This window comes from Cucurbita maxima, unplaced genomic scaffold, assembly GCF_002738345.1.
Source record: "Cucurbita maxima cultivar Rimu unplaced genomic scaffold, Cmax_1.0 Cma_Scf00008, whole genome shotgun sequence".
NCBI lineage: Eukaryota > Viridiplantae > Streptophyta > Magnoliopsida > Cucurbitales > Cucurbitaceae > Cucurbita > Cucurbita maxima.
In genome coordinates this window covers 3,025,242-3,039,969 of record NW_019272024.1, presented here as the reverse complement: position 1 = coordinate 3,039,969, position 14,728 = coordinate 3,025,242, and the positions used below count along the sequence as shown (strand labels likewise).

At 35.8% G+C, this 14,728-nt stretch overlaps 2 protein-coding genes across 6 annotated transcripts in view; both read right to left on the bottom strand.

Annotated features, from left to right (window-relative positions):
• Positions 1–4,806: 4,806 nt before the first annotated feature.
• LOC111483461 (stress-response A/B barrel domain-containing protein UP3) lies at positions 4,807–8,772 on the bottom strand. 5 transcript variants are annotated; one of them, XR_002718369.1, is made up of 11 exons: positions 8,494–8,769; positions 8,299–8,407; positions 8,044–8,171; positions 7,823–7,962; positions 7,645–7,713; positions 6,741–6,879; positions 6,470–6,532; positions 6,342–6,385; positions 5,900–6,001; positions 5,780–5,815; positions 4,807–5,064 (listed from the first exon to the last, which is right to left on the bottom strand). XR_002718369.1 is itself a non-coding variant. In XM_023129689.1 (10 exons), the coding sequence occupies exons 1-9, from the start codon at positions 8,576–8,578 to the stop codon at positions 5,915–5,917; spliced, it is 864 nt and encodes a 287-aa protein (XP_022985457.1). In that variant the 5' UTR covers positions 8,579–8,769; the 3' UTR covers positions 4,813–5,815; positions 5,900–5,914. The 5 variants fall into 5 exon arrangements, 3 of the variants coding, with proteins under 3 accessions (XP_022985457.1, XP_022985456.1, XP_022985458.1); XR_002718368.1 differs by having other exon boundaries at positions 5,780–6,001; XM_023129689.1 differs by having other exon boundaries at positions 4,813–5,815.
• A 549-nt stretch (positions 8,773–9,321) lies between these two features.
• The window catches only part of LOC111482983 (general transcription factor IIE subunit 2-like), a 5,830-nt gene continuing 423 nt past the window's right edge, over positions 9,322–14,728 (bottom strand). The window contains exons 2-5 of the mRNA XM_023129044.1: positions 14,316–14,604; positions 13,395–13,526; positions 13,161–13,277; positions 9,322–9,906 (exon numbers count right to left, since the gene is read on the bottom strand). Of these exons, the coding sequence (XP_022984812.1) occupies positions 9,580–9,906; positions 13,161–13,277; positions 13,395–13,526; positions 14,316–14,564 (825 nt within the window). The 5' untranslated portion in view covers positions 14,565–14,604 and the 3' untranslated portion in view covers positions 9,322–9,579. The remainder of the gene's footprint in view (positions 9,907–13,160; positions 13,278–13,394; positions 13,527–14,315; positions 14,605–14,728) is intronic.

The window sequence follows — 14,728 nt, the reverse complement described above, 5'->3', positions numbered from 1 at the left end:
GAATGAGTTGATCAGATTTTTCACGTTATCAAGTTTTTTAAACACCCGTTTAACAATATATTCGATAGTTATATTAAACTATTCATACAGTATAATTTGAGACTGTATATGAATTTGAGAAAGTTATATTAACAATATAGGGGTTGGAATAAATTCGTATCTTTTTTCTATTTCAACATGCCAGCCTATAGCAAATTTATCAACTTTGATAAAATTGGGATCCGAATAATTTAAGTTAATATAAGTATAGTTGAATGAATTAAAAAAAATAAAATAATTTAATTTAAAATGATTAATAAGGACATATAAGTCATTTTTGTAAGTTAAGAGATGGCAACGAGGGTATTATGGTCATTATGTGATTTTCACAAGAATCCAAAGAGATAGCCAACGAACCCCTCAACGGTCAGTGCAAATCTAACATTATAATAAGCAAAACGCAATTGCCCATATCTAATTTTAATAAACTTAGTCTAAAGATTTGTATTGATTTTTTTATTTTTTTTTTAATTTGTTTGCATTGTCCAAAAAAATAAAAAATAAAAGCAAATTTATATAAATAATTTAATTTGATCTCTCGTCCTTACTACTCTATAAATAATTTTTCACAATCACGATGATTTCGAGTTAGAAATGGTTTTGACAGTAACAAAAAGACGATAATTTCAAACGTATCCTAAAAGATGGGTTTAATATACGAACAATGTTTAAAGAAGCAACGATGTTAGTTAAACGTAATTAAGGAAATTTTTGGAAATGGGAAATGGAGGTATTTGGTAGAAGGTAGCTTGCAAAGACATTTAGAGAGTAGCATATTGTACCATAACAAACATCACCATACAAAATAGTGCCAAAAGGGTTGCTTTCAAGAACAAGAACACCCTCAAAATGGAGGGTTTTGCTTTGCTTTAAAGTGTCACCAAAACCTTAACCATCTTTTTCTTTTATTTCTTCGTCCTAACTCCTTTCATATACGATCGTTCTAACAACAGATGGGAGATATGAGGATTTGAATCTCGAATTTCAAAAGAAGAAATATATGTCAATTACTGTTCAGTTAGACTATAATTTACGTAAAATTTATGAACTGCATCGTTATTTTCATAAAAGTTTCCAACTATTAGTTTTAAATTACAAAAAGATGTGCTAAGGAAATTAAAAGGAATGCAGTAGTCATTTAATTTAAAAGCAATAAATGAATGAATAAGAGAAATTGTTTCATTTATATATGGTATGGTATAAATAGTTACTATGAAGAATAAATGAAAGTGGATGGTTTCATGCACAACCCATCTGCTGCTGCATGAATGAGAGCCATAAGGGAGATTGATACCAATGTTGAATTGCTACATGGCCCCCCTCAACATTTTACTACCCAATCTATGTGTCCCTCGACCTCTTTGAAAATGTTAGCTATACTTGCTTCTTTATCCTTTGAGTTCTACTGAATCGGTTGTTCAAGACCTTTGGTCTCTATCCAAATCCGATGAAAAAAAAATGAGATCACTTCTTATGGACTCTTTGAGAAATTTTGATCTAGTTCATGACCTATTAGAAGTAGAAGACATTCTATCGGGATTGGGATCCTCGGATAGAAAAAGATTGCAGTCAATTTGATAATGATCGAGTGACATTGTTTATTCGGCCCGAACCCATAAATTCCTTAAATATGATACAAAATGGATCTTGTTCTATCATTGATCAGAGATTTCTCTATGAACCATACAAATTGGAGTTTAACTTTCATATAAGATAAAGATAAGATGATGCTTAAATTTACCCATAAAACCTATTTTGCAACTTGTAAGTTCACTCGGGTTTGAATCTCATTTTAGTTATTTTGATTTTGATAAATTAATGTGCACTAGCATCTTAACCTGACCACGATTCAGAGACACATTACACAACTGGATATTAGATGGAAAAATAATATAGAAAGACGAACGTAATTATATTTAAATATTTAGGAACTAAAATTAAAGAAACAACGATTTAAACTCGTTCGAAAAGGTCTGATTCTAGGCTTATCATGAAGCTAATATAAGAAACTCAAAGAATGATGATGATGATGATCTCTTTATCTGAAAGATGAAGATTATTACACCCTTTTTTGGGTACACCAAAACCCACTAAAACGATATAACCTGAAATATGACACAAAAGGAAAGTAGATAGCAGCAGCAGCTGGCAAAACCCAAAAGAAAAGATATATCACCAAATTATGTTTGCCCTTTCCCTTTCCTTTTGGTACATCAAACTCCAATTATTCTTTGGACTTCCATTTGTCCATTAGAGGTGAGATTGAAGCATTAGAATTAAGTTAGAACTCTGTGTTTTCAACTGCGTCTTGTCCCATTCAGGCTGTTACCTATGGAGTTTTCTTTACATTTCCTTCTCTCTCTCTCTCTCTCTCTCTCCTCTGTGTGGTCTCTTCTTCACGTCAAAGGTTGGATACACCATGAGAGAAGATCTTATTATTGCAGACATTTCAACGCATATAATCTTGTTTTTTCCTCTTTGACCAAACAAGAAACTTCCTTTTTTTAAGAAGATAAGAAACATTAATATTAAAGATGCGGTTGCTAAGCTCTACGTTAAAGGTTAGAAGATATATCGTTAGTTCATTGGAAAGACAACATCGCCACTGATTAGGAAGTCTTTTGGTAGTCTCTTGTGTTAAGTCAGGATCTAAACTTAATCATGCGTATAGTATAACTGAAAACGGGGATGTCATTGTTTGGATGAAGTCCTTGAACATCGAACAAATGGGGTGAGCCTATGCATCTCAACGAGTTACATACTTTGATGGAAAGGTTGTCGAGAAAAGACTCGCTAGCGTTTTAAGATCTAGTTATCCTATCATAGAGAGTGAATAGATAGGGTGTGTGAAAGCAAATCCATGCTGTGTAAGATCAAAATAACCTAAGATTCCTTAAGATCAGCAACTCTTTATTGCTCTGGATTCCATGACGTGTGATAAAAAATGATTGTTTTTCCTTTGTTCTTTTACTAACACCAAGCTATTTTATGAACTTCAACCAGAACACTTGAAATCTCTTGGACCTTTACAGATTCATTTGGACACTTGGAAACCCAAAACTTACATCAACCCTTATCTAATTAATATGGCTAGTTATTGCTATAATTAAAGTCCCGTGACGATATCCACTTTATACATTTTGCTTTGCTTTACTTTATCGTGACCTTAATAACTGATAAAAAGAAAAAGTGACATAAATCGCCTGTCTTACTAGTTAGCTTGTGGATCTAAAAAGATGATATGGACAACATATCTTTCTTTTTCATTCATAGTCTTTTTTACTTTGGCTAACTATTTTTTTTTTTTTGTTCTCGTTTCATCTTCCTTCAAATTTATAACCTACTCAGTGTTAGAAATCACGACTCTCCATAATAATATGATATTGTCCACTCTAAGCATAAGCTCTCATGGCTTTGCTTTGGGCTTCCCTAAAAGGCTTCATACGAATAAAGACGTATTCTTTACTTATAAACCCATGATTATTCTTTAAATTAGCCAAGGTGGGACTCCCTCCCAACAATCCTCGACACTCAGAACTAACTGTGTGGTGAGGAACTAGAGAAAGCTGGAAAAGGGGCCAACAGAAGATGATGAAGGGAAGGGACAGTGGAAGGTGGGCAGTGTGTGTGGAAATGGTCGGCCCCCATCTCATAATAAGTGTATAAGAAGAAAGACTGAAAGACAGAGAGTGATCAGAGAAGGGGTCCCAAGGAAACTTACTTGTGAGCTCCCTCAGACACGCCCATCTGGATTTGTTTTAGGCCCTTTTTGCTTCCATCCAAAGAGAGAAAGATGTTGACAGAGATTTATCCTAAATGCCAGCCAAGAAAATAACAACACATTATACTGACCAAACAGAAAACAATTGAGAGAGAGAAGATAAAATATCTACTGAAAACAACAGCAATGAAATAAAGAATTCATGTGCTTTGACAGCCAAAAAGTGTACAACTCTCACGTGGAAATCAATGAAATCTTAGACTTCACCCCTTCCACTTTTTTACCTGTTCTAGGATGTAAAGAGAAGGGATTTCTGAGAAACTCAGAACTTACAGAATCCATCTGCAGAAACATTTGGGTATTGGAAACATAGAAACTCAATGAAGCAGAAACTTTTTTGGCGTGCGCCATGTGTAGAAGAACAATCAGTGGGGAGATGGAATTCATTTGCTGCTTTTTCGATAAAGATGAAGGGGAAACATCCGACAAGAGCCATATGGGCATAGGGTAGTTAATTCATGGAAAAAGTAAAGTTTTCTCAGTGTTCGTGGGGGTGGGGGAGTTTCTTGACCAATTGATACAGAAAGTTCTTCTCATTAAGCTATTCATATCCTAACTTCAATTTAGAATCATAATAATATGATTGTTCCTCAAAAATTTCATCAGGAGTTTAAACAATGTAAAGATTTAGGATGAGGATGTCTTGTTTCTTATTTGTTGGGCTATGAGCAGTATTTAATCTCCAGGAAATCTTAACATAACGTCAAATGAAATGCTATTGGCGACTGATCCTGCACTAAATTAAACTGCTAAATCCAAAAGCATGTGATTTCCTTTCATGTATACATAACATATAAGGTTGAACTTAATAACAAGAGAACTTATGGAACCCATTAAAGATTTAGCAGCAGCCTCCAAGTGTTGAAGGAGACGGCCTGTTTCAGCTAAGTTAGTCGTTTAACTAGTCGAACAATAACTAAGAGCATATGTTCCCAAGCGGTTTTTTTGTGTTTGCACAAAATTAAGTAGAAAGCCTCAGCTCTCACTTTGAGGGGAAACAATAAGCATAAACACAAACATCGAATTGCATAAGATTCGATATACAGATTTCTCTCATCGTAGATTAAATATCTCAAGTAACTATAATATGAGTTGTACAAAATAGAAAAATAACATCCAGAACACATATAAAATGGCCTCACCATCCAAGTGAGTGGGTGTCGAGAACGTTACAAGCTAGAAATCAAACGCAATAACCTGTCCCTCCTGATTCTGTCTTCATGTCAGATTAATAGTAGCCAAGCCTGAACAATGAGATGGAGTTCAAGTCATTTAAATGCTGACTTTAGAAGAGTGAACAAAATGATATATAGTTATTTAAGCCGTTGACAAAATGAGTCGCACTTTTAAGTTCTACTGTTTTTCCTGTTTACAATACAAGGCCAAACAATACATGAAAGATTCCAAGAGGCAATCCTCATGATTTTAAACCAAACACACGTAAGATTGCTTTGGTTGTGCCTTTAATATTGAAAAGATATATCATATCAGGCAACAGTAGGAGTCATTCTCCTGATATATCTCTTTGGTAAGGATTCAACATCAGTAAAAGCTCCTCTCCAGTTTTGATTGTCTATATGCACACCATAGGAGAGGTTTTTACATCGCTTGTTATTTTCACCGAAGTTGTCGTATTGGTTAGTGACAAATCCAAGTTCGTAACCTACCTCAGGTTTCCATAAAAATAGAACGACTTTAGAATATCATAAAGTCAACCAAATATGACTCTATCATCAGAATATCCTAATCCCATAGAATAATTTTAGGACATGTTCAACGGGAGGAAGCAAAATTGCAATACCATTCAAGCAGAACGATAATTTCAGACACCCACATACCTCTTATCAGATTGAATTGCATAGAAATTAACAAATGGCGTGATGACGAAAGATAAAATAGAGAGGAATAGGACATCGGATCTGAAACGTCAAAAATACAAAACAATATACTTGTCCTTACGCTTGTTAAGAGTAAAACCAAGTCTGGTACCAAAACCTGCCACAAAAAGTTCACTCAAATCATATTGAGCCTACCATCTTCTACGGGTCACTCGAGATGGATGATGTATAGGGAACAAACCAAGAATACTCCTTGCTACATGATCTCAGTCCCTACTGGGTCAACAGAGAAGTAAAGAGACACTGTTTTCTGGATGATTGGTTGGAATTTAGACCTCCACATCTACATTTGAAATGAAAACCGATTAGGACATCCACAATAAATACAGTAGCTGTGTTGTCATATTCAAGAAATTTCTGAACATAGCAAGTACATACGCATAATTTGAGGTTAAAACATTTCCAAATTTCAGTGTTAAAATGTTATTATGGCACAGAACTAAAACCTTTTTTTTTTAATGATAGTATGTAGAATATGGAGGAGCAGATATAGGTGTATTGGAATTCATCAGTGAAGGAAGATATATTAAAGGCATAAGCAGATGGTGTTTTCACTAACAAATCGAGTTAAACAGAAAAACCACATCAGCAAATATGATGACTTAATTGATGGGGTTTCTTACATCTTTGTAATCTGAGCTGCCTGTAAACATCTCGAAGGCTTCGACTGCAAAACATGTTATATTGAGGTGAGACCATTAAAAGACCCGTTATTGAATATAAAAGAATACAATGTCATACAAGTGCTTACTTGACCGAAATCGTATAACAACTCCATGTGTGAACTCCTTACAACTGGGATTAAAATTTAAACCTGATATGAATTCAAAACATAAAAATCCCAATACCTGATATCTGAAAAGAATAACTTATTAGTACAGATTAGCTAAAGACGATCTCATCACATATATTGTGATGCATGTCAATAGTAATTTATATCAAATTCAAAATCGACAGCTATAATAATACATGTTGATGTTCTCTCCAAGTTTCGGAACGAATGATTCGATATAAAAGTATACCTTGTGTAAACTGGACAATTAAAGAAGGGTTATCAATTGCCAGTTGCTCGAGAGAATTTAATGCGTCTTCTAAAGGTTTTCCAAATGAATCTTGAAGAAATTTAATGAGAAGCACAAACTCCACACCATAATTGAACTCCTGACATCAAAACTCGGTGATTACTATATCTTTTTTATTAGGACCAAATTTCCAGAGATCATTAGAAGGCATATACAACTGATAGGAAAATAGATCTACTTTCCAATACAAATAGTTTTGTTGCCCAGGAAGGCAAAATCCCCCCAAGCTTGACATAGTAAACATCTCAAAACAACAACTATACAATACCTCAAATGATATTAAACACGAGAAATCAGGTTTTCAATGCAACAGATAATGGTGTGATGAAACTCGGATAATTTTGATTAAAAGGATCTAATCATTCCAAAAAATTTCTGGCTTCGGGCATTACCACACAAGCAGTTCCTTCAAACACCTACTCCTCAGTCTCACTATTCTCAAAGTAACTTCCTTGAATTTCAAATTTAGTACACGATATATGACAAAGAACATAATAATAAGAAAAGAAAAATCAACAAACCAACTTCCATATTTTTGTCCTTAAAGAAGTCAAGTCAGAAACCCACTTGAGCTCAGTATTTAAAGATTGAGGCTCTCCCCACTCCAAATATTATGATACTCCCATTCCCCCAAGTCAAAATTAAATTCTCACTCGAAAATCCGCAATTTCAAGCCCCCAGAATCCAGATATTCAAGAAAAAAAAGCTAGAAGGAAATACATAATATCACACCAACGCAAGCAACATTCATCAAAGAACAAAATAATGACATACATTACAATGGAACATAGAGATCTGCATTTTACACAAAAATCCCAGGAACAAAGTTAGATAGTGTCCATACCTCTCCTTTCCGAAATATGGGAAGCATGTCATCTTCCACCTCTGATTCATAATCTACATGAATCAATCCCTGTTATAGACAGTAAAACCACTTTATAAGTTGGCCAGATACAGCAAGACAGTCTACGGGGAAAAGGAAGTTAGATTGAGAGTATTGGTGGTTACATGTTGAGGCATACATGACAATAAGGCATCACATGCTCATTTAGTATTCGCGAGTAGAAAGGGTTCACATAGAATTTTTCAAGGTCTTCCTTTCGTTGGAAACGCATATACACACCATGGGTATAGCTTTCACTATTTTGGCCACAGGCACGTCCTGCACAGGTACAAGAAAAGTAAGCTTCACACAAGATTCTGAACTTCCATAATTTTAGAAAGCAGAAGGCCAGAAATTCACCTAATGAAACGGCAACAATGCCCCGCATTTGATACTGGGTGGTATAGAGATAATCAAGCAGATCGTTCTCTTCTTCTTCTGAAATATTTTCCCTCGCTTTGAGCAGAGAAATGTGTTCGAAAACCTTTCTATGTACAATAGGAAAAAAAAACTTGTAAATTAAAACTATTGGGCAATGCCTCTGAAAGAATAGATAGTGCATAGATTGGAAATCGGTATCAAGCTTTGGTCAAGAGAAATTTCAAAGAGTTGAACCTTTTCTTCCCCAAATTGGTGGTTGGACTGTGCTCCCCCGAAGCCGAAATCCTAGACAATGGTTCATTTCGTCGCCCCATCGGCGCTTTGAGTCCACGTGAATGAGAAACTGTTCGAGCAATGCAAAAAAATCAGTAGAAAACAGTAAATTCCCAGATGAAGCATTCCCACAACAAATGAAATCAAGCATCTTACCATGGACGGATAAATGGCGGGAAGTTGAAGGGCTTCTGGGAAGGAAGAAGGCATGTGGGTTTGGGGAGTAAGCTTGAATGAGCATTGCGACGGTTACAGTGTGGCGGTCTCTCTATCTGAAATTGCTGGGTTAGTGGAGGTTTGAGCCTCAAGATCCGCCATGGACATTGATGAGAAGCTATGGGACACAAAAATGGGTGGACTACGAAAACCGATCATCATAACAACAAATTGGCGCCTTAAGTTTTTGACACTGACCCAACGCCAAGCTCATCAAATCAGGACCCTTTGATTTTGCTACCCGAGAGTTCGTGAAATTTGACTTTTTTGTCCCAAAAATTTGGAGGTTATATGTTTTTTTTTTTTTTTTTTTTTTGTTGGGTCATATATTATTATTAGTAAATCCGAGAGCCTAATTGATCAATAATAAGATCTTGATTAGAAGAAAAGGTTCCAAGGATGCCTGCTCGACCAACTTGAAATTGGATTAGGGAAGGATTCGGATTCTTGATTAGAAGAAAAGGTTCCAAGGATGCCTGCTCGACTAACTTGAAATTGAGTTAGGGATGGATGCCACAAGCCTGAATCTAGTCAAATTCCCGACCTTAATTTTTTGTAGCTTCGATTATCGAAAAACAAAAAATATACAAGTTCAATTATTGAAATATAATTGACTATATTGTTCCTTTGTCATATCAAAATTTGTAACTTTGTACACGGAGAATTCTTGTTGGTTGTTGAACTTGAACGCACCCAACACGAATGGATCAGCAATACAAGGTTCAAGCAAATAGGGCTGTGGAAAATGAATGTAATGCACATATCAACTGTTCTAAAATAAAATGAACTTGAAAATTATAGAATTTAGAAGTTTGCACAAATGATCAACTTGTAATGTCATAGGTCTAGTTGAATGAACCTCTCTCTCTTATATTCAAATTATTCAATTACTTGAAGTAAAAGCAGAACATTCACAAAAGGCAATACATCAAACAGTAGGGATGGATGGATGGTTGAATGCTATCTACAGAGTCCTTGGACTACGCATATCAGCCCACAGATGACGGTATAAGAGCATATGGTTCTTTAATTCTTGAAGAGCTCCGGAAGATGTGCATTGGTGAGCTTAGTCCTCTTGCTGATCTCTTGCTTCTTTTTCTTCGGCTTTGGTTTCGAGGACGCCACATTTTGTGCATTGGCTCGCCTCTTTGCAGTGTTGGTAGCAGGCTTCATCCCATTCTTCTGCAGATCCTTTTCGACATCGAGCATATCACGAGGTAATTCAATTTCCCGAAACAGTTGCTTCAGATCATCGTCTACTTTGATTTGAATTCGAGGATCATTTGGGTATGCAATATCTTCTTGTGAATCAAAGTTTGAGAGAAGCCAAACCTGGCCTGAGGCTTTTAGGGCCTAAACAAGAGGGGAAAGGATTATGTAAAGCTAATGGACTATGTTTTCCATTCATTATATAACCAAAGAAGAGTATACATCCATGTGCTTTCCATTCATTAATAAGCGAAGAAGACGGTTCCATCAAAACAAAGTTCATAAAGTTGGGGAGGCCAAAAAACTGGTGATCAACAAGTATGGAAACAATAGACATACTTTACAAGAAACAACCTCCAAATCAATACCTACAAGTAAAACTCGTGACGTATATAAATATGGACGTAGATATTTACAATAAAAAGAACCAAATTCTAACAGAACTTCCATAGTAATCTACTAGTGAAATAAAATAATTACTTCTCTCAATAACTGATAAACTGATCCACAAGCGCAAGGAAAGTTCATCTTTTTTCACTAATATCATGAAGAATGCTTGTACCGTTGATTTTTCAAACATTATTTGGGAAGTTGGCATAACTTAAGTCATAATGAATCTCTGAATCCCCTACCAAAGTCTTCAAGCTCAATAACATGTTATCTTCAAGTTCTTCATCTTCATACTAGCCTCAAATGTTTTATTCTGGCTACCAAGATCACTTCGAGGAACTGAAGTTGTTGTGACATGGATTTTTAGACCCTACCACCTTTTTTTAACTTAATGGTACAAGTTTTATACCAAAAGCAAATCTAGTATATTTCCGAAAATTCTCAACTACAGTTTAGATGCATCAACCATAAGAATAATGCTTCCCTTTGGACATTGGTTTCCCAGACTTGTTGTAACTATTGTTAGACCTTATTCCTTTAGATTGGACTCTTTTTCGTTTGGTTAGTCTCAAATTGGCTCCTCTTATTGGATTGTACTTTTGTTTGCTCTTCGAATTATTTCATGTTTTTCAGTGAAAACTTTGCTCCTCGATAGAAAATCCATTAGTTTTGACAAGGATTATAAATCATGGGGTTAAATCCTTTGATTTCAATTTTAACTGCTCATAGATAACATTATTCTCTACCACTTTCGGGAAGGATTATTTATTCTTTTTTGGGGCGAAAAACCAAACTTTCTACGAAAAAAAATAAAAGAATACAAGAGTGAACAAAAAACAAGACCGGTATCATACTTAACAAACGGTTTAGTGACCGAACCCCAAATGGAAGCATTAAAGCTCACCAACTCCCAAACCTCCACTCTAGATTTCCCCACATCCCTACAAATTCTACTCTTACGTTCCAACCAAACATCACACAAAATAGCAAGGAAGTTTGCTTGACAAAATACTATACGCTTCTCCCTAAAAGGGAAGTGCAAAGCCACCTCTTTCAAAAAAGAACACCCATCCCTATTCCGAGCCCCAATAACCCCTAAAGAACTCTGCCACCGGTCCTAATGGTAATTCACGAACTGGCACTCCCACAACAAGTGACTAGGATCATCATGATCCCTCCTACAGAGAATGCACGATTGCGGAAACAAGACGAAGGAGAAATGCCTTTGGACACAATCTAAGGTATTGACTCGCCCTAATAAAACCTGCCAAGAAAAAACCTTAACATTTTCTGTAACTTTTATCTTCCATAAAGTGGAGAGGACTATCGCCTCAAGAGCAGCTGATTAGCCGATTAAGCAGGGGGAGAGGATAAAAGGTTGAAGAAGGAATGACAAGAGAATCATCTATTAGGATCAGGGGGCCACCTTCTAATTTCTAACATCCCTCCGCCCAGGGCCGGTCTTGAAGGATAAAAAGAAGATCTATCACCTCAACCTCCTCTCTATCTGATAGAGGGTGACGAAAGTGCAAAGAAATCAAAGAAAATTGGTCAGTAGATGACAACACTGAAGCCACCCGATGTAACTTCTTATCTGAGAGATATAGGGGAAAAATCACCCAAAGTTTGTCTCTCACAAAACAATTAATGAATTGAGAAAAAGAGGGAAGACTTGAAGATATAGCTTTCCAGAGGAATTTACATTCACCCCTCGACTCCCCACTCGAAGGTCAAAACTGTCCGCAAACTGAAGAGGCGAAAAAAAGACTAAGTCCTTGCCCACCTTAAAACTCTTGAAAACACCCTTATCCACACCAGCCGATACTCATCTACACAAGACATCAACCACCAAGATAAAGAGAAAAGGAGAAAGAGAACCCTCTTGTCTAAGGCCTCTCATTGTTGAAATCTTACCTCTAGGCCTCCTGTTGACAAAAATGAAAAAATTATCTGACCTAATAAAACTATACATTTTACCTCTCCATTTAACCCCAAAAAACTTTCTTCCCTAAAGCTTTGTCCAAAAAGTCCCAATCCACATGATCATCAACTTACTCAAAGTCAATTTTGAAGATAATCCCCTCTTCTTTCCTTTCCTTTCCCTATGGTCCTCAATAGCTTCATTAGCTATAAGCACTTGGTCTAAAATTTGCCAACCAGCTATTAAGGCACCTTGAGTGTTAGAAATCGTATTAGAAAGGACTCATTTCAATCTTCAAGCTACCAGCCAAGGTTTTCACAATAGCCTTAAACAGGAATTGTTGAATGAACAAAGCCTTCTAGTGTACAAGGAGACACTACAGTCTAACCTGGAAGAGAATTAAACAAGCTGACTTGTGAGGTATAACATGACCAAGAACCCAGAACATTGACATGAATAGTTTGCAAGTCATACAGGCATCAATCAGATTTCTGTAGGAAGAAACGAACTTTCTCTAAAATCAGTCTGGAACTGGAGGAATGGAGAGAAGAGAAGAAAAAACGAGAAAAGAAAACACAAAGGTATACTAGCGAAGGCCATTGGGGGCTTTCCTCACAGCTAGTTTGGTAAACAAATATTTCCTTCTATTTTCGTTTAAGGTTATTGGGTACATAAAATCACCATTCAGCAGCTACCAAAGAAAGTTGTTTTTCATAAACTCTCAAAATACCCCTTTTATTGGACAAATCAAAACTTAATAACTTAACAACTTTAATTTACACTATGTTTAATGTCATATACAAATAAGAATCCAGGTCTCAACGGACTCTTGCACTAATCTCCAGAGTAATTAGAATTGTAAACTAATTATAATTCCAATTATTGTGCAAAGAAAATACACAGCCTTAAAAGCTTAAAATTTACACAAGACATTTGATGTCCCAAATAGTCAGTATATTAAGCTTCACAAAGGTTGTTACCCAAGCAGTTCAAATGAGGAGAGCGTCATTCAAGGGTGATATGTTATTTTCACTTTTTCGGATTTAAAACGGGGAAAGCATTTTAAAAAATTCTAAATTATACGTACTTGCAAATCTTCCATAACGCTTGGATAAGAATCCTTGAGATCAATGACAGCAATGCCTTCTGGAAATTTCCGAATCAAGTAAAGAAGTTGATTCTTATCCTTCAGATCATGCTTGGACTGAATACATCAAAAACAGAAAAAAGAGGAAAAAACGTCATCTTGAATGTTTAAACTTTTAAACCAAACAAGAACAAGTTCATGCAAAGTATACAGGCGCTTGAAAAATTAAATTACCTTGTATGAGAAACGCCTCCCATCATAGTGCACCTTTGGGTTATTCCGCAAACTATCAAAGACAGCTTTGTTGGAATTTATATCAACATAACATGCTTCATTGATTTGCTCAGGTGTAAAGGCTTGTCTTGTCTGTTAACATGCGCAATAAGAAAGCTGTAAGATTGTAACATACCCCTGAGGTTTGAATTAACTAACAGTAGAGAGAATGCATTTCAGGACTTTTTTTTTTAGCTTTTTCACAGCCAATTCAAAACCCAGAGAGTACGGGAAGGGAATTGGCATGTTCAAATGCATTTTTTTCACCAGCACAAAGTACGGAAAACGACCACATAAAAGCCATTAAAGAGGATCCTAGCTCCTCTTGCCATCTTAACGGGCAATCATAAGTTTCACTACCTGAAAAAGTACTCAAACCAGCCAAATCTCCCGGTTCAAATATTGATCATTCAAAAAGACATGTACCGAATTTAGCAAAATTTGGACAGACTAAAAACAAGAAATATGATAAATTTCAGCATAAGGTCTGCTCATTTTGAATCTATCTGTGTCTATTAACATGACATGTTTGGGAGTGACTTTGAGATAGTTAAAAACACTTCTTATATTAAAAAAACACTAAAAACATGTTTTAAATACTTGAAAATTAATTTTGATGTTATGAAAATTACATATTCGTACAAAATCAAACATTAAATTTATTTTGAATTATAAAAAACATGTTTTTAGAGTCCTTTTGATGAAAATGACAAAAGTAATTTTAGCCCTTTTAAAATCACTCCCAAAAACATGCCCTAAATCCTATCCTATACACAGCCTTCCAAAGAATTCGATCAAATACAACAGTCCAGGTAAAGCAGATAAGGTATAAGTAAGAAAACAAAAAGGGGGAAATAAGAAAGATGGGCGATAGGTGTGAACCTCCAGAAGCAGGTCAATAACCCTCTTGATCTGAGCCCCGACTGGGGATTTCCTTATGCTGTTAATGTGTTGAAGTCTCTCAGTGTCATTTGAAAATTTTATGGCAGGAGCCGGAGGTCTTGAAGCGGCTGGAGCAGGCGTAAACCTGGGTGTAGTAGTAGTAGTCTTGGATGCAGCAATGCCAGACAAGGTAGTCTGGCATCTTTCTTGCTGTCTCTTAAACCTATCTAGTTTTTCTTGCAACGCCATCGAATCCGAATCCCCTCAAGAGTTTCAATTATACCCAACCCTAACAACAAAAACAACGATAGAAATCATCAAAATAGATTCACCCATGAAAATCAATACGACGGGCATCGCATCAAGTCCAACCAACAATTGAAAGTACGCAAAAAAAAAAAAAAAAAGGGAAG